Here is a 19,842-nt window from a genome sequence, read left to right as displayed (position 1 = left end):
AGCTAGTTCAGGCAGCCAACTCGAGCTGCGCTGCTCCAATCATGTGACCTACATCATGTGACATACCTCACTCTCCTCAACCATCTATAATACACACCCACCTTATCAGGTGGTCTATTTAAGCAGAGAGAAATTTCCCATCATCCCCTTTGCTCGTACTGCTGCTACCTGTTGCTTCAGCCCCTCCACCACCCCAGCCTCCACCTGTAGGCTCCAACGGGGGTTATAAGTATTTGCTCATCACTCCCATCATTCCTTTGTAATCATATGGGGGAGTGATTAAGTTGGAGCCTAGACGCCAAACATAATAATAATTATAATTATAATTATAATTATAATTATTATTATTATCATTATTATTATTATTATTATTATACCACGACTTGGAAAAACTCTCAACACTAAGTCCATGTGTGAAAAGTTGCCCACACCAGCTATCTAATTGCCCCCCCAATCTGGGCCTGCCTCAAAATGGAAACATTTTCAAGACGCTGTTTGATCTTGTTGCTTTTCAGTTTAAAGATTCTATGTTGTAGGTTTTCGCTAACACCTTCTGGTTCCACTATAAATGACGTATATGTTCAGTTCCGTTATCACCAAGTTTTGAAAACTCACCATCAAATAGTCATTGCAGGCTTTTGCTCTTGCAAAGGGTGAATATGGTCTATGACAATCATGGAAGATACAAAAGGGTTATAAAATGGGGATTATACATCTTGGCCATGTGCCTATATAATGCCATAGGTTTGGAGGTCATTCACCTGCTACTTGAAGTTTTAGCACATTTACTGCTTGTTGCATCCTTTTTCTTTAGATTGAGTGGATGGAATAATTGCATCGTCAACTTGTGTATCTTGCTCATTTATATAATTATAAATAAGATAATAAATTACTATATTCAGTCTATCTATTCCAATTGATTTTTGTTCACCTCAAGTCATTCACCTCTTGCTAAGAACTCCTGAGAATCAGGACACTTAAAAGTCAGAAAGTTGTATGCCTAAGCAACAACATGCATCCCTCCTGGTCCACTTAGGACCAGTTTCCTGCTCTGATGTGCTTGATGTATTAATCAGTGGTTGGATCAGGGCATGAATCAGTAATACTGAATACTGATCCCTGGGATTACTACGTGTAACTTATTTATTGTCTCCCTGTCAGAATCCATGCCAGTGGAGGCCAAGATACCCTGGTTAAAACAAGCTCACGAACTGGAGGAACACCATACTGCCACAGAGGACCCCACGTGAGTATGCACACATGCACATTTAGACAAACACAAAGCATATATATATGTGAGATAAAATCAGTTAGTAATAGGGAAAGACTTTAAATAGAATGTACAAACAGCCCTAGTTTTCCAGTTGGTTTCTACTTCTTACCAGCAGCTGTGGCTCAGAAGGTAGAAATGGAGGTTGTGTTTTGTTCAATCTTTGTAGGTTTGTAGCTCAAAGTAAAGTGCTTGGGACAAACCACACACACATCGGCAAACACAGCTTATCCAGCCCTGTGTGAATATGTCTGGTTCTGTTTCCCCTCCTTCCGCTGCTGATGATAAGCGTGCTCATTGCCTTCTGCTCTGGGCCTGGTCAGCTCTGATAGCCTAACTGGAATCCATCAGCTCACACAGCTCATACACACCTCACAAACCTCACCACAAACACTGTGCAGACACTAATATATGTGAGTCAAACACTTCCCACACACACCTCAGTGACTTTGCAGCAGGCACGGAGAAATGTTATGTAGGCCATTTAGGTCTTGTGTAATAATTAAGACAATTGCACTAAAAAGGATTAAAGGGGGACTAAAGGGGGATCTGAAACGATTAAATTAATATAATTTTAAGAGAGGCTGCCCTAAGGGGAATCAACAGGGAGAGGCAGATCCAGTGGATGGCAGTAATGCACCTTGAGGTTGGTTGCCACCTGCCAATAAACGGAACAGACGAAGAAGAAGAAGAGCAGCTGCCCTTACTAGAGGAACAACCACAACAACCCTTAAAAACTGACTCTATGTTTCTGACAAACCATTGCTTATGTGAATAATGACTGTCCTCTCTCAGAAGAAAAGAGAGATGTAGCATGACAATGTTAAAGTGCTGCAAAAACCTCACGGTGTACCATTCCTGCAGTATCATTACCTAGACTATTACCTTAGACTATATGCAAGCTATGGTTCGGACGTTAGCTGACAGCTAGCCACAAGTACACAGCAATTGTGAGTATTTGTGTGTGTGTGTGTGTGTGTGTGTGTGTGTGTGTGTGTGTGTGTGTGTGTTTGTTCAGCTCATCCTCTGACTTCCCATTCTTCACCACGTCCCTCTTGTCTCGATATGTCTATGTTAATCCAGATAAATGCACACAGATGCAATCAGACATGCCACAGTGTGGTTACATTGTCATCAAATCCCAGGCAGGTGTCAGGTGTGACCTGACTTCTGAACAGAACGAAGAAAAGAAAGAAAGGTCTTTTCTCCGAAATAGTTAAGGAGCCCAACTTGCCATGATTTTGAAGAAAGGGTTTTCTTCATCGATGGCACGATCCCAACATTAATCATCATGTAATACATTCAATGTTGTAGAACCCCAGCCTTGCTTCCCTTGGCCAGACACACAGCTTGTATATTGACAACTCCACCAGCTTTGTCTTCCTAATTACAAGGTAACATGAGATTATATATTAAATATTGTAAACCTAATTATTAGACAAAGCAGTCTTATATTCATACTCAAAGCCTGAGTATTATGCTGGCAGAGCTAGATACACAGATATGCAAATTGTTACTTACAAACTTTACACTTGAGTCCCACTGACTACTTTAAGTTGGTGTCAATCATTTGGAGACAAGTCTAAGTAAAAGTTCATGAAATGTCCAGTAAAGGTTAAATAAGTTGGGGCAAGCAGTTTCCATTAGGTTGGTTCAAAGTTGTACAAGACACAGCCTGGTTTTCACAGATCACATGTCCCTCCCACAATTATTAATAATTGATAAATGGAAGTCTGAGACCACTTCCCTATACTTTCGGAGCTCTACATAATAACAACAGACAAATAAGGGAGAAATGACAATAAGGATGTAGAATCCCACATTAAGCAATTATCTCTCTTTATTTAAATTCTATCAGTTCAATTCACTCCTACTGATTTATGCAGGTCTTAAAATCTGTGTGACTGAGCTAAATCAAGTCACTGTCAAATGTCAAAAAAGGTTCCCCTCAAGAAAGCCTGACCTCCAGGGAACCTAACTCTCTGCTCACGTCAGATTAGCTGCCATAACAAGCTCACTGCTGCACATTACGTCTGGTGCTCCTGACAGTCAGCAGCTTTAGGATGTCATTACATGAAGCAGATGGAGTGGTTTATCTCAACATTATTGTGGTGGGTATATGGGAAGGAGACACAGTGAACTCAAGCAAATTTAGTTTTTACTTACAGGAACTCGAGGAATTCCCCTTTAGGTCAGATTATTATTACCATTATTTTATTTATTTATTATCAGAATATTTATTAATGAAAAAATCTGGCGAGAATTAGATCCAGATATGAAGCATATTGAATCGCATGAAAACTCAAAATGTAGGGCTTCAATTAAGATGAAAAGCATCTGCAATGATGCATACCCCGCTGTAATAAAAGGACAAAGACTTACTGCCACTTTAAAAAGGGATAACAACAACAACAACTGACTGGTCACTCAGTTTCAAAACAACATTACAGAAGTAAAGAAATATGCAGAAAGTAGAATTTAAATAATTTTGACTTGATGATGGTAAAGTTTCAGTGCCAGTATTTAGTACCTCCCACATGTGAAGCAAACCTTGTTTTATGAATTCTCCTCAAGCACCAACCCTACACCTAACTCAAAATCCACCCCGTTGTTTATTCTTCCCAAAATTATATTTGAATAATATATGATAGAAATATTTGCTGTAAACATGGCTGGTTATCTCATCTGGTTAGATTGCGGTGCTAATAACGCCAAGGTCATGGATTCATCCCCATAGAGGCCAGTACAAAGAATCTGTAACTATAAACTATAAAGTGTGCTATTGGTTCAACCCCCAGACATGCCAGTAACCTGTACCTAAGGGTCACTAGTCACCAGCTTTTACAAAATAGCAAAATGCATTATTGGGCCTGTTGGTACATGGCAGAGCTATCAACCAAATACCTGTCACATCTTGCATCGCCAAACTTTTAACTGCAAAACCCACACTGTCTAAAAAACATAAAACACCAGGACTTCAACTGTGGCAGGTTACCAGTAAACTTAGTTTCCTCAGCTTTATCAATTAAAGTATCAATTATCAATAAATCAAATAATTCCCACACAAAACATCCACCTGGAAGATGGTTACACTTGACTTGCAGTGAAGCGCCTTAGTTAGAGTTGAAGCCATGACCTTGGCGTTCTTAGTAACACGCTGTAACAATATGTGCTACCCATTACCACCTGTTTTGAAATTCCAGATATTCCAGAATTTATTTTTGAAAGATGATCAACAGTGTGGATGTTTAGTGAGCATTGTCCAGGTTGGTGGAGAGGAATTAGTAGAAACATCTGAGGCTCGGTTCATAAATAGGAGGCAGTAAATTGAGGTGCAGGTATTGATCATTGGTCTTGTTAAGGTTGATGATTTAGTGTGGTACACACTAGCTAGTATGGGGGTCAAACCCATGACACTCGGGACCTTATAAAATTAGAGAGAAACTCAACAGTTGCCATATAGCAGGGCAAACACTTTGGGGACGCTGTAGCAGGAAAAAACATCCCTCTTAACTGGATGAAACCTCTAGTACAGGGGTCAGCAACCTTAGGCACCATAGTCATTGGCACACAGGTGATTTCTTATTAAAGGGGACATAGCATGAAAATGCCACTTTGTTAGTGCTTCTACAGGTTAATGTGGGTATCTGGCATGTCTACCAACCCAAAAACTCTGGGAAAAAACACTCGCGCGTTTTGTTATAGTTCCTCTAAGTCAGAAACGTCATGCTTGAGTGACTCGATTGAGCTTCCTGGGTTTTGTGTCGTAACAAGGCACTGGAAGTCTCCCTACATGGCCTTGGACCACCCCCACCTCACCCCCCGTCCCCCACACTCGTTACGCCGGGTTTACACCGGACGCAGCGAGGCTGCGAGGCAGCGCAGCGCCTGCCTTGCCACGCAGCCGCCTGGCTGTTCACACGGGACGAGCATTTCTCCGCTGGTCAGCCCGCGATTCACTAACATGTGGCATTTGTCTGGATCGTTGGGACTGGGAGGCTGCAGCAGCTGCTCGGGAGCGACCGCCGCTCTCCCATGCGTGAGCTGGAATTTGTGTCAGCGCCACACAGCCGGCAGTGTGGAAGACTTCCGCAGTGTTCAGCACTACTGTAACACCGGCACACACACAGAGCCCCCACTCGTTACGCCGGGGTACACCGGACGCGGAATACAGGGGGAATACAAAGTATGGGATGCATATTTGATAATTTATATCATATAAAATATGTAATTTATATCGTTTAAAATCATGGGGGGAGAGGGGGGAGGGGGGAGCTGGCTCATTAGCATTTAAAGGAACAGGCACTCAAAACAGGTCACTCTGTGGAGGGCTGTTTTATACAGGGTAAAAAGGGTGCTGTTTGAAATGATCCTTGTGGTATTTTGACCAAAGTATGTTACAGACATTCCATTAAGACCCCAAGGAACCATATCAACTTGTGGTAAAATGGGCATGCTATGTCCCCTTTAAAGAAATGTTCAAAGGTTTTGCCGTCACGCAGCCTGTATTATTTAGCTTGATTGATGTTAACACCTCCCAGCCACTAGGTGCCAGTGATGCACCATAGGCTGGATGCCAATCGCCATTAAATAATAATAAGAAGCCTCCCAGCCGGCACTGCTCGCATTTCCCCTCATGAATCTCTGTGAAGTGCAGCCGCTCAGGTGTACTGGTGATGGCATGCCCGCTAGCTAAAAAACCAAAGGCACGGGCATTTCAGCCCTCATGGGCAGAAGACTATGGCTTTGTTTTTCATAAGGACCGTGCTGTGTAAACATTATGTTTTGAAAATGTTGTTTGCCGAACGTCCAGTGTTAAGCGCCACTTTGAGACAAAGCACGAAAGAAGTTTTAAAGATCAGGCAGACATGGGAGAATCAATCAAACGTGCAGTGTCCAGGTATGAGAAGCAGCCCAACTCTCTCAAAGTCTTTGCCACTGCCAAAAACCATGTGACTGAAGCAAGCTTTCGCAATTCTGAATATGAGTGTGGTTGGTGGGGTTAATGACAAACTTATTATTGCAATCATAATGAGATAAACATGTTTCTTTAAAGTGTTGTTCTATATAGAGCCAATATGGATGGAATAAAATGAGATGTCTGTATCGGAAATATTAATGTGGTTCAATAATAAAACTTAATGTTAAAAATAATGTTGATATGGTACGCTAATTAACAAGAACATTTGAGGAAAGATCATGTTTTGGTTTCCAATTTTGTTAAGGCAAACTCATCTATCTAGTCTTGAGGGTCTGTTCACAAAGAGAGTTACATCTTTGGAACTCATTCCTGTAGTAGGTAAAGATGGAAGCAGTTGAGAATTGTTGGAGAATGACAATTCAAAAAGACTGATTTCCTTAACCAGAATACCATTAAATGTGAATCAAACAAGAGGATGTGTTTTTAAGTGTTTCCACTTTTGGCCTTCTGGATGCTGTCAAAATAAACTACAATTTGTTTTTGAGATTATGAAGGAACATGTCAAATAGAGAGCCAATAGTTAATATGTATAGAGAAATCAATGTTGGTCTTGGTTATAGGGGCACACCCTGTGTTATATGTTGCAGCTGCCAAGGTATAACAAATGGAAATGTCATAACAAGTCATCAATTACCTTCAATGGCTAAGCATCAGTAATATGAACTGAATATGTTACTGCTGTTGTTGATTAACCCAATGTGCATTGTAACTGCTGTTGGATGATCACTTTTCTTTTATACAAAACATGCGTCAGATGTTTGAGCATTCAATAACCTTCACTTTTGGAGGTGGTGGTGTTGGTGTGGTTCCTTGTGAATCATCATCACTCATCATTGTGAATCAGCATTATAAACATTTGCTGCATGTCATAACCTCTGTGTATATTCTCCTCAACTGTCTTTAGATTTGTACCTGGGCCCTGGGTACCTTGCAGCGCCACCTGTGGGCCAGGCAAGCAAACTCGTGAGGTGAAGTGCCGGGTGATGCTTTCATTCACCAAGACGGAGGTGGACCTTCCAGACGAGGAGTGTGGCAAAGACAGACCCCAGGTAGAGAGGCCCTGCTACCAAGGGCCATGTAGGGGCATCTTTTCAGGCCCCCAGGATCATGGGGCCCCGTACAACCAGATGGAGGAACTTTACAGTTGGGACTACAGGGGCTTCATTGCCTGTTCAGCTACATGTGCTGCTGGTGAGGTTTCTCAAATGAATGTTGACAGCTGAAATGCTCCTTGACCCCTTTTTCCATATCATGTCCAACTGGCTCTTGTCTATGTGCTCTGCTCAGGGAAGCAGACAGCAGTTGTGAGGTGTGTTAACAGGAAGCAAGGTGAGGAGGTGGAGGACCCCCTGTGTGATTTGTCCAGCAGGCCACCAGCAATGATACGAATCTGTAACCCTGAACCATGCCCCCCAAGGTAAGAGACCACGTGTTTACTGAAGCCATATAGAGAGGTTAAAGAGCCTGAACCAGCACATTAGAGTCAGTGACCCCTCCAGTAGTGCTTAGTACAAGAGTGTAAGACTCATGCTTTCTACAGCCATTTTCAGACATGACCTGCGGTTCCGGAGAATTGGGTTCGGGCTGTTCCCGCAGTCTGCCTTTCACACATGCACAACACAGTGGGAGGTTCTCTGCAAAGACTTGTTCACAACAGCAACAAATCCTCTGCATTATTCAGGCAAGAGGTGGTGCAGCAGACAGAGGCAGGAAGAAACCTATTAATTCTGCTGCGGAGATCATACAGAGTTGGCTCGTATCACCTCAAACTCTCTTGACATCTTCGCTGGTGTCTTCTACATGTATGTCACCGCTTTTTCACGGCAAGATAATTGTTGTCGTTTTGTGTTTTTCATTTTTGTGGTCGTCGTGTGTTAAGGCTATGGAGCCGCCCACCTCGCTTGCAGCGGTGGATCCCCCGCTGTGTTCTCACATCTGATTCTCCTGACTTTCTGCAGACTTTCTAACAGGGGGCCAGGTGGAGAATGTCCGCAGAAACTCTGGAGCCTCTCACTTTGACTTTTGAGTTCACACATGCACCTCCTCCAGAGAAAATATGGAGGATGTGCAGAGTTCAGTGCATGTCTGAAAGCAGCTTACTTCTTCCACTCCATCGCTGAGCTTTTAACTGCAGGCCCCCTCAAAAGACATTTTGACCTCTACAAGGTCATGGTTTCTAGACCCATACTGACTAACATTCACCAACCAAACTGAATGTAAGTAAAAATGTGCAAAAGAAATTTGTTTGTTTGTTCATATGCTGAAATGATTTAAGGTTTCAGTTTATTTTCACAACAAATACATGCGGCTCTCTCATGAGCTTCACAAAGTGAATGCAAACAGGCAACCTAAGATCCGTTGTTGGACAAAACACTGCTCTAAGATCAGATATAAAAGGTATCGCTTTCACTCCTGTATCTATTTTTATCTTTAACTGCTCAAGCACTACTTGATTTTTTTCTCAAACAGCACACAACTTACACTTTTTTTGTGGAAAGGGTATGTAAGTGTGTCTGATGTAGTTACTGTACAGTGCCAGAGATTCAGTGATTGCTCTGCCAGATGACAAGATAACTTGCTTTTGAAAAGTTCCAGTTTTGAAATAGAACAACAAGTCCTCAGCCATAGATGCATTCCCGGTAAAGTAAGAGTTTGAATTTAGGGGGATTTACCCTCCTCTGTTGCATTACTGAAACCGACCCAGTCAGATTAAAAACCAGCAGACAGGTTGTAGTGGCAGTCAGCAGCCTCGCAACATATGTTGGCCCCATGGTGCTCTTGCTGTAGTGACACACTGGATTTGCCTCTTGCTCTGATAAAAAAATAAAACTCCATGCAGCTGATCATACACAGCTCTTACATTGAGTTGCACACTCAATTAAGTGGCTGAATACAGCATTGATATAAGGCCTGAGTATGACTTTGGTAGAAAGCATCCAGTCATGTTTAAGCCTGGATGCTATTTTCTCATACCCTGAACCTGCAGCTAAACAGTGAAGTCAATGTATTTATATCAATGTGATTATATATGATTGTATATATATTGTATATAGGATTATATAGTGCTTTTCTAGTCTTGATGATCACTCACAGCACTTTTACAGCACATTTTTGCCATTCACACATACATCCATACAGTGCATCTGCATCATACACTGCACAGTGCCAGTACCACAGTGCCACATCCATTATGACACACGGAATGTAATAAAATTGTAAATAAAATTGGACAATGGATGTATTAGAGGCTGGACAGGGCCCACTGAGACTGTATATCCAGATATCTGTGCTTTGTCACTGCCATGCTAAGGAATACAAGTGTGATCTGGTTTACATTTAGAAAGAAAAGCTGAACCATTCGAAACTAGAAGTGCGTTTGGAGAGCACATAGCTCCACCAAGGCTACTGCCTGATATCGTCATATCCATATCCACCCCAAATTTCAAGAAGTTCTTTCTTTGCTCATGCCTGACGCCTTCACAAAATTTCAAGGAAATCAGTTTGGTAGTTTTTGCAAATGCAGATAAAGACATAACCTCCTTGGTGGAGGAAATGACTTGTCAGCCTGCACTTTATACAAGAAGATTTCACCATGGTGGAATAATGTGCTCTCAGGCACACGCCCACATAAACACACACAGAAGATGCTTTTTCCAGTGTGGCTGCACATTGCCAAAGACATCAGGACAGCTGGCTAACTGGAGCTGTATGTAGAAGAAGAAAAACGGATGTTGATAAAGAAATCACGTCAAGCCACATAACATCTTATAAGGCTATACACCATATTATCATAAGTACTGTATACAGTTACTACAATTGGTCTTCTTTTTACTTTAGCTCTAAATATCTCAATACCCAAGTTAGATTCATGAAGCAGCTGCATAAAGAAATGGTTAGACATAGTAAGGGGGACAAACTGACCACAAAACTCAAGTATGAAATGTAATGTTTAAAGTGTAGGGGAGCCCACCTATGATGTGCAAGTGCATGGTTAAGCTACGTTCACTCTCATTTGGAAGGTTATGAAACCACTGTCCCTATGATGGCAGGCTTACACACATTATTGATTATTACTGAGCCCACAATCAAATGTGTGTGTGTGTGCGTGTGCGTGTGCGTGTGCATGTGCATGCTATAAGTCACTGCATTTCCAAACAGCAGAAGGACATTTGCCCATTTAGTAGTCCTGCAAACTTCAGGCATATCTGAATCACACTGTGATTTACCGCTCTCTCCTCCTCTAATAGACATTTACAGGAAACAGCTGCACACACACACACACACACACACACACACACACACACACACACACACACACACACACACACACACACACACACACACACACACACAGGGTGTCGTCTATTGCCTTAGATTTTGGGAGGCCAACAGTGGGAACACAGTAAGGTTTGTTAACTCCCCTATTCCCGCTTCAACTCTGCATGTCTATAACTCTCCCACTCACCCTGTCTCCCTGACTCTCTCTCTGGAAGTAATGTCTATCCATCATTCTTCTCAGTGGGAATTCCTCTCTGGCCTTGTGTTTGGTCTGACGCTACGAATCGTATGAAAGCAATAAAGAAACCAGGTCTCTGTATGTGGTTCTTAAGTTGTAGAAGAGGTCAAGTGTCATCAAAAGCCATGTCAACTCAGGTTTTGTACCCAAATATAAATTCACCTTGATGATTTTATGAACATTTTCTTAAAAACCTTTCTACATCCAGGTTATCCACCTGTTTGATTTCTCAACATTTCAGCTACTGTCATTTCTGGACCAACTGAGTTTCATTAGCTGTTGAAGACCGGATCAACTTTAATTAATTTACCCCCCCGTTTGACTTGATTCTATTCCTACTACTCCAAAACAAAGAGGAAAAGTCCAGATAGTCTATAACAAAAAAGCTTTAATTAGTAAATGAATATGGTCAGGTCTATCAGTAAAAATTGTTGCTTTGATAATTTACAGTGTAGAATTACAAAAAATAATTTAATGGCAGAAAATGTTTCTGACTATATTCAAATGATGCAAAGTGCATCAAATGTCTGGAAGTATAGGACATATTCACTACAAATACAATGAAACTAAGGCAAACGCTGTTAAACAGTTAAAGCATTGCATATACAATATTAGTGAATACCTTCCTTTCTCTCAAGCCATTTAAAGTGGAGAAACACAACACATAGAAGAGATGGGTTAGGGTACCAGCTCAACATTGGAGTGTTAATATTTGACAATGAATGGAAACACCTAATGGTTGTTCCCTTGCCCCAAAACAGAAATGTTTGGGATCAGAATTGTCAATATGTCAGTATAGAATAGCATACTACTAGTTAGCAGCGTAACTGGGAATGAAGTACTGCTATGTACTGACTTAAAGGTATTGAAGAAGTAGTTATTGTGCCATTTATTAATCAGATCATTTGAAAGCAGAATGTGAGCAACAGAGTGCAAAACGATCTCAGACTATAAACATTTACTCTGACACCGGTCGAGATACATCCCAGCAGTAGTCCCACAAGAAGATAGGACTGATGAGGGAAGGTCATATACGCCTTCACCTATCTGCTATAAATGATTAAGAGGTTTTCTACGTCAAAATTCCAGCTCAGAATGAAAGAAACTCTCAAAAGCAACATATTGCCAACAGCTGATGGATGCTTTTAAAGTTTTCAGTTTATCCAAAAACTAAACTGCTTCAGTTGAAAAACTACCACACAAATGGCAGAGGTGCCACATCTGACCATTGGCACTTGTAAATCAGTGGCGCAGTGTGAACACATTACAATAACTACAGGAACGTGGTTTTTATTAGTGTGATAATTACTTTGTGTTTCGTAGTTGTGAGTCAGTCACTGTTTAATAATGTGGTTCTCCATTACAGTGTGTAATGTGCACATTTAGTTAATGACCACAGACTAAACTCTTCTCTGTCATGAGTTTGTTCATAATGTGCATCTACAATTTCAGCACTACGACACCCTTAGGCCCAATCCCATTTCAGCCCTTCCCCCGACCCCTTGTTTTCGAGGGTTATCTTGGCCCTTGAAACAGAGCTACGAGGGGTAGTGGTTGAAATCCTCCCATACGAATTGGGACAGCCCTTCAAGAAGCTGTTACATCATCAGTAGTCGTCGATGTAAACAGACACAACAAAAGGTTTTGCAGGGGATGTCATTGCAATAACATTGTTGAGATTTTAAATAAACCAATGCTATTGTTTGCAGTTACTAAAGTGACAAACATATAATATCCAAATAACATATATGCTAATGACATTTCCATTCATCCAATGGAAATTAAGCTTGGATGCTCTGCATAATTTTACACATACATCAAAAGCTCACAGAGAGCAGTTAAGTTCAGTAGCATCGCTGCTTTATGCTGGTTTAATCAAGTGCATCTAGTATCTTCAAATAGGGGGGTGCGATGTGAAATTATGTGAAAATACGGGATTATCATGCAAAACGTTGTTACTTCCATTACACATTGAAACACATTTTAATTCCTTATTAATGGAGAAAATACTACATTTGTGGGTCTCTCTCCCATCTCTTGCCGATGATTCGGAAGGCAAATTTTCATAGCCCTCTTTTTTTTTTTCACTGGACATGAAGCAATCCAGAGCATTCCATTACAAGCCCAGGGAGATCTGTGCATCATCTCTCCCACACATTGTGTGTAGGAGGACAGAAGAAAGACATTTCACAGGGCAAAGACATTTTGAGAAATACATATTCTACCAATCTCTTTGTTTACAATGCTGGAGTATTCTAATCAATTTAAAAATCTGTAACTTATAATGGTACAGGATATTATGATGTGCCATGAAGAGTAACTAGCCGACACCAATTCCATGTTCCATCCCCTAAAAGCCTAATATTTAGAAGTGGTGTCTGACTTTTTGTATTATCTCTCACTGCAGATGGGAGGTGACAGCATGGACCAGCTGCTCTGCATCCTGCGGCGTTGGAATACAGACCAGGAGTGTGTTTTGCATGCGTCTGTTGTCCATTGACCAGCAGGATATTCTGAGTGTTTCTGAGGAGGAGTGCAGGGAATTCAAACCTGCCATTCTGCAACCGTGCAACCAGGTTGACTGTCCTTCAGCCTGGGAGACTGAACCCTGGCAGCTGGTATGGACTTTTCTCTGTGTGTGTGTGTGTGTGTGTGTGTGTGTGTGTGTGTGTGTGTGTGTGTGTGTGTGTGTGTGTGTGTGTGTGTGTGTGTGTGTGTGTGTGTGTGTGTGTGTGTGTGTGTGTGTGTGTGTGTGTGTGTGTGTTTGTCTATTGTATTTGACTGCATATAATAAAACCTCTTTCCTACTTCTTTCTTCTTTTGGTTCCCAGTGCTCCCAGTCCTGTGGTGGGGGTGTCCAGATGCGAAAGGTTTACTGTAAGCAGCTGTTGTCCACAGGGGCCTTTAGGAGGTTGGGAGACAGATCCTGCTGGGGCCCCAAACCTGCCACTGAGAGAGGTTGCAGCAACACTGACTGCCTGCCCTACACGGCAGGAGGAGAATGGGGAAAGGTGAGTACGGTTTGGTTGCATGGGGCAAAATAAATCCATTTTTCAAGAACTGTAGTGTACTCTGGGGTTCAAACTTTTGCCATTGACGATACCAAACTTTCTCGTCGGTGTTAACCTTTGAAGGAGAGGAGAGCCAAAAAGCCCAAAGCAACGTGCGCTGTCATATCCTATCAGCACTGCATACGATTATGAGTATAAACTGCTGGACAAAGAAGGCATGGTTTGCAGGAAGTTTTTAGACAACAGGGAAAAAATACATCTCATGAATGAACTGTGTAAACTCATAGAGACCTGAAGTGACACTTCTCCAAGAAGAAAACACAGCCCTCAACAAAGATGATTTATTTTTAGCGAGATACTTTTGTATATTAAGCATCAGTTTTACAAAAGAAGGGATTCCAAAGACAACCTGAGTACTTGTGAAATAGCTGCAATGACAGGAGAACTGGGAGGGATGAATGGGGACGTTAGGAGAGAGCATTATTGGATTCCATTGATTGCTTCCAAATCTTCATGACAGTTGCAGTTTTTTTACAATTCTCCATGGCTACTTTTAAAACATGAATGTTTCACATTCTGAGAGCAACTGTAGTAAATACACAGTTATTTTAGAATAGCCTTTGTATCGTAAACCCAAGGAGCATGAGACTTACCACTGACATGAATCTTCAATGAGAGCCTACCATCAACAGTTTAACAATGGCTTGTCTTTCCTAAAAAACACAAAGAGTACTTGGCTCTGGCAACAAAGACTTCTCTACAGGTGTGATCATGTGGCGATCTGAAGGAGGATGCCATCAAAATGACCCAAAAAGGAGTCTCCCCTGATAACCTGTCAATTCTGCAATCACCTCGCAGCTATTCCCCCACCCCCTATGTGAGAGAGTGCTACATGTGCAGAGAGAGAATCTGTGTGTGCTGCTAAAACATGTGCTGCCCGAAATAGCAGGATCTAAAGTTCTTTTAAACCAAATGGAATCAAAAAGAAGAGGGGGATGGCGATCTTTGCCTCGCTCTTCCTCTCTCCCACACAACCACACTGCATTGTCTGTCATTTAGATTAACCACCAGCAAAACTCGCATCGGTGGCCTTTAAAAAAAGATGTTACTATCTTTGCCAGGCAGGATTTGGCTTCAAGTCAATATTTTCTGCTGTGCACATTCACGCAACAAGCATACATGTCACTACTGCAGGGATGTTGTCCTCCACACCCACATGGCCGCTCTGGTCTAAAAGTTACTCATCTGGAGAAACACTCCCAAGTAATACTGTGGCAACTGACGATGCAACCGGGGTCGCCCAAACACAGCCAGAGACAAACATGTTGCTTTTCAGCGTACTTGTATAGGAGCAAACATAAATCAAACTAAAAATAAATTGTCCCACACATAACCTTTTCAGGTTTCTTTATTTGATTCAGTTATTTAGATCTGTCTCTGTGCTTGTGTCTCCTCCCCATGTGTTTCTCTCTCCCTCATGTCTCTCCCTGGCAGCTCCACCGCTGCCTTTTGAATCCAGGGAGAGTTTGTTGGCCAACTAGTCTCAGCTGTGCCATCACCTCTCCCTGGTTCACCTGGAGGTGCTCACTGAGCCACCTCCATGCCCACAAATACCTACACCAAGTTTGGTGAAAAGTCATCCATTAAGTTATTTTTGTGATTTATCCTCTTTACCCCTTGATTTGATCACAATATACATTCACAAACACAGTCTTATACACATTTCTCCTACAGTCATTTTTCTCATGCCAATTTATTTTGTAATGGCTAAGATGTGTATGAAAATCTTACTGTAGTCAATATGTGTCCATACAATTTCTACCCTGTAGAATTGTTCACATTAATACTGGACAGTTCTGCAGTGTACAATTCATGTCCTGTGCCATTGTTCCATGAGCATCCTGTGTTTTTTCAGCAATAAATGTTCAACCTTCTTTCAACTCTAAGCAAAATCCTTCCTTTATCTTAATAGTAATAATTCACTGTGAAGGATTTAGTGTCATCGAGTGGTGAGATTGCAAAATCATTCCCATTTAGTTGAATTCTCTTTTACTCTGCAGTGCTCCGTGTCCTGTGGGTTGGGGATCCAGCGGAGGGAGCAGCGATGTCGCCAGCTGACAGCTGTGGGCCACCAGGTGACACTGGACAGGGAGCAGTGCTCAGGATTACCCTCCCCACCTCTTGTGCGAACCTGCCGCATGATGGCCTGTCCCAGTAAGAGTTCATACAAAGACTCAAACATATAGTTGTCCTCTTTGTTGTGGTTGATGGTACTAAGGAAGGCATGTATGTTTATGACTGATATTCATTTAAGCAGGTCTTTTTGGTATTTTTGGCAATATGGTTGCAATTAGCTTTGAGCTGATGTGAGTTGACTGTGTACCCATGGTTTCATTGAACTTGTAGAAGCATGGTTGAAAAGCAATGACTTGAATGTAAACACACTTCCTATGACTGTGGGGCTGGTATTGCTTTCCCGTTGTGAGTCTGTGCGTGTACATTTTCATGGTAATATGTGGTCCTGCATACACTTATTACTGCCACCACAGAGTCCTTTGTCAACTGTTCAATATATATTCACAAAACATTGGGCCTCATTCACAAACTGTGCGTACGAACGTCCGAGGCACATATCTGGGATTCATCAATATGTTCTAGAGCGTTCTTGTGCGTATGCACAAATGATGAAGGCCCAGCTGTCCCCTGAAACTCCAAAAGTGTTTTGTGGACTCAAACACTTCCACTCCCCCCCTGTATTGTCAGGTCAGAGGGGGAGTGAGAATGATGCAGACTCTGACAGAGACTCTGACACAGGACGACCGGACCTTTAATGTGCATCTGTCCTGAAGCAGCGGTGTTATAATTATTCAGCAGAGTCCACGTCCACGTCGCGATGCATCTAAGAGAAATGTCCACAGCTCTAGTGCTCAGCTCTGTGCAGGACACAGCATTCACCGCCTCACTTATTGCAGCCCAGGCTTAATTTTTTTTAAAACATTGTCACTGTACGCAATTGTTTCCTTTTCTGCTGTTGTGAGATTCTTGTGTTTTTTACCTTTTGGGGCCGTCTCTCATAACTTCAACTGTTCAGCACACCGCTCTCTTCATGACAAACGGATGTCCTTATATGGAGAAATAGAGGCGTGGCTGTATGCTAATTGCAGAGAGCGGACACGCCCCTGTCAATTCAGAATTATTCAGATTCACAAACAATCGCATGGTGGTGAGATCAAAATCGGCTGGTGCGCACGTGTCATGATCCAGCAGCGTTTTTGCTTGCACACTTATTTTGTGTGGAGAGTAAGAACATTTCTGTGCACATGTTAGTGAATGAGGCCCATTGTAGTTGTGTTGAGAGCAAATGAAGTCCAAGCTCAAAGAACATTCTGATCTGATCCATAAGTACTGAGCACTCATCTCAGTTTTTCCTGGCCAAAAATGATGCGGGGGTGGTTCTGAGCCGTCAGCCTGGGGGATGGGGGGTTGTTTTGTTCCAGGCCTGGGGCAGACACGCATGGAGCCATCATGCACAGCTCCAGCACACGGCGCCAGGGTACAGACCCAGGGGCCCTAGACAATTCCACTGCCCAAACCCGAAGGGCGCACAGCCAGGGAGCCATGTTCAAGTCGGCTTATAGTGTTAACGGGTCTTTTCATACATGTTTGGACTGTAAAAAAGTTATATTTTACATTTTATACCGGTTCTGTCAGTAATTAACTGCTTCTCTCTGTGTCTCTAACATTCGCACTGGGTGTGTGTGTGCACTGTTACCTTTCCCTTAAGTTCCAGGACTATCATACAGGAGGTACCCACTTCTTATCACTATAAGTGCTTTTACACTGTACTAGAATATTGTAGGGAGGCGGTGGCGGCACAGAATTTGGCACCTCACAATTCTCTATGCAGGAAAAACCCTGATCTAAGAATGTTGTAAGGCTATAGATTACTAATCTAATAGTGCAGCAATGGTTACAGAGTACTCCTCTAATAATGGAGTTATGATATTGTCTCCGAATCTAATAATGCAGCATGGCTACAGAGAACTTGGCTAATACTGTAGAAATGACAATTGAGCAGTCATGGGTCCAAACATCACCACTTTGACAGGCTGTGTGGCTGGTGTCATCATTCACACCATCTCTGGCTCCCTGAAACTAAAATCTGTCTGATGGGAGAGCTCAGAACTACTGACTAAGGATACACAGATCTGCTAATCTCCCAAACCTTATAATTATTGGCTTATTTAGAAAAGTCTCCATTTAGACCCAGATTTTGGAGGCACCCTCACTTACAAATGATACGGTTGCCTACTTGAGTGTCAATATGTTGCACTAAATCTAAAATGACACATACACAGTAGTACCAGAGTGAATCATTCTTAAAACTCATTCCTAGATTGTGTCCGCTCAATCCAGAGTTATTGGCTTGTTCTCAGTGATATCAGGTCTCTATAAGGAGAACTGCAGTTATGAGAGGCCAGAGCCTTATTATACATTCCCACGGGCACAGTGTTGGTACTGTGTGTGTATATGGGAGGAAGGCGATCACCCCTGGGGCAGTAATTAATGTATCCACCCCATTACAGGGTCTCACTTTATCAACTCATCAACAGATCCTGTTCTCTCTTTTTACATGAATCATTAGAGGGAAAAAAGGCTCCCTTTGGAAACCCAGCCAAACGTATCTTCATTTTCAAGGCGAATATTGTGGTCTGTATGCAGGCAGCTCACAAGTGTGTGCAGCCCCTATATGTGGGAAGGAGATTTGAAAATTGAGTTCAGCAGCTGTTCATTTGGTGTTGATGAGTTCCCATAAAGACTTTGGCCAAGCTACAGGAGGGAGTTCTCTTCCACTGTCTGCGCATTCATATCAACTGTGTGCATGTGAAATACATGCACACAAACTTGTTCCAACATTGGGAGAGCCACCTCTTAAGCTGTTTCTGTAATGCTGCATGAGTCCCTGTAACTCACCACAGCTGGGACACAGACTGTAAAACACATGATTGAATGCCTTGCAAATGTCACGGTGACTCCTGAGAGTCACAGTCCAAGTGTACTTCATGAAATGTTCTCTCCAGCTGCTGCTCCGTGCTCTTTCTCGCAAACACTATTGGCTAATTAGGATTAAGGTGAAGGCCGGGTCAGAGCTAAGAGGGTATAATGCTATATATATCATTTCTTAAACCTTCCAAAGCCAACAACTCAACAATCACACCCACTTTACGTGGTGATTGTTGAGCTGTGCAGTGGTGAGAAAGAGCCATGGTTTTAATCTCTTTCCCTGACTACATCCACACTTCACAACACATCATATTTGTTAGGTTTACACCTGGCATCAACATTACTTTATTATTATAACTTTTTATTTTTTGACCCTTTTGAAAACTTTGCTGGTCCCATTTTAGTTTTAAAGGTGCAGGGTTGGAGCTGTAAACAATGATGCCGATGCCCACGTTTGCCTCCTGATTGGCCCTTATCAGGCACGACTCAACTAGCAGTGGTGAATACAAAACAAGACTAACACTTTCTGTCAGTAACAGCTCCAACCCCGTAGTAGAAAGAACAAGTGGCCTAAGTCCTTTGCTGAGACCTTCAATCCAGGACAGAAAAGGAGAATACTGATAGATGCTGTTTGTTGCACAGCGGTAGACCTGTGATGAGATTTGACACACCAAACCTCCTGACAGCCTCTTCCACTGCAAACTGCATGCATTTTACAAATGTGATTGGCCTTGCTGTTGTAAATGCTGCTCAGTCTAATACTTCACTGCTGTCTCACCTTGCTTAACCTTCTTTATGTCAATACACATCTTCAGGTAAAAGGAGGTAAGTGTCCACTCTACTAGCATACTGATGAAGTCAGTGCTCAGCAGGCCTATCCATCGAGCAATAATCACCATGGACTTGAACTGCTTTTCAACTCCATCTTTCAAACCATATTTAAATTAAGTAACTTACCCCAGACCTTATCTCACAATATTTTATTTTAGTTAGTGATGTCAGATGTATTTGTTTTTTCACATTTAGCCCAGTTATTCCACAGGAGGGAAGTGGGAAGGTC

The 19,842-nt window shown here is 42.2% G+C and overlaps 1 protein-coding gene across 5 annotated transcripts in view; it reads left to right on the top strand.

Moving 5' to 3' along the window:
• Positions 1 to 19,842, top strand: part of adamtsl3 (ADAMTS-like 3) — a 200,289-nt gene that overhangs the window by 154,004 nt on the left and 26,443 nt on the right. For 4 of the 5 annotated variants that reach the window (XM_035164638.2, XM_035164654.2, XM_035164632.2 and 1 more), the window contains exons 15-20: positions 1,162 to 1,246; positions 7,156 to 7,442; positions 7,539 to 7,668; positions 13,175 to 13,385; positions 13,599 to 13,778; positions 15,839 to 15,992. In XM_035164638.2, the coding sequence (XP_035020529.1) occupies positions 1,162 to 1,246; positions 7,156 to 7,442; positions 7,539 to 7,668; positions 13,175 to 13,385; positions 13,599 to 13,778; positions 15,839 to 15,992 (1,047 nt within the window). Of the gene's footprint in view, positions 1 to 1,161; positions 1,251 to 7,155; positions 7,443 to 7,538; positions 7,669 to 13,174; positions 13,386 to 13,598; positions 13,779 to 15,838; positions 15,993 to 19,842 lie in introns of those variants that run through there. The other variant, XM_035164664.2, reaches the window with a different exon arrangement.

The sequence above is a fragment of the Hippoglossus stenolepis genome, chromosome 1 (assembly GCF_022539355.2).
Source record: "Hippoglossus stenolepis isolate QCI-W04-F060 chromosome 1, HSTE1.2, whole genome shotgun sequence".
NCBI lineage: Eukaryota > Metazoa > Chordata > Actinopteri > Pleuronectiformes > Pleuronectidae > Hippoglossus > Hippoglossus stenolepis.
This window is presented reverse-complemented; position numbering and strand designations above follow the sequence as displayed.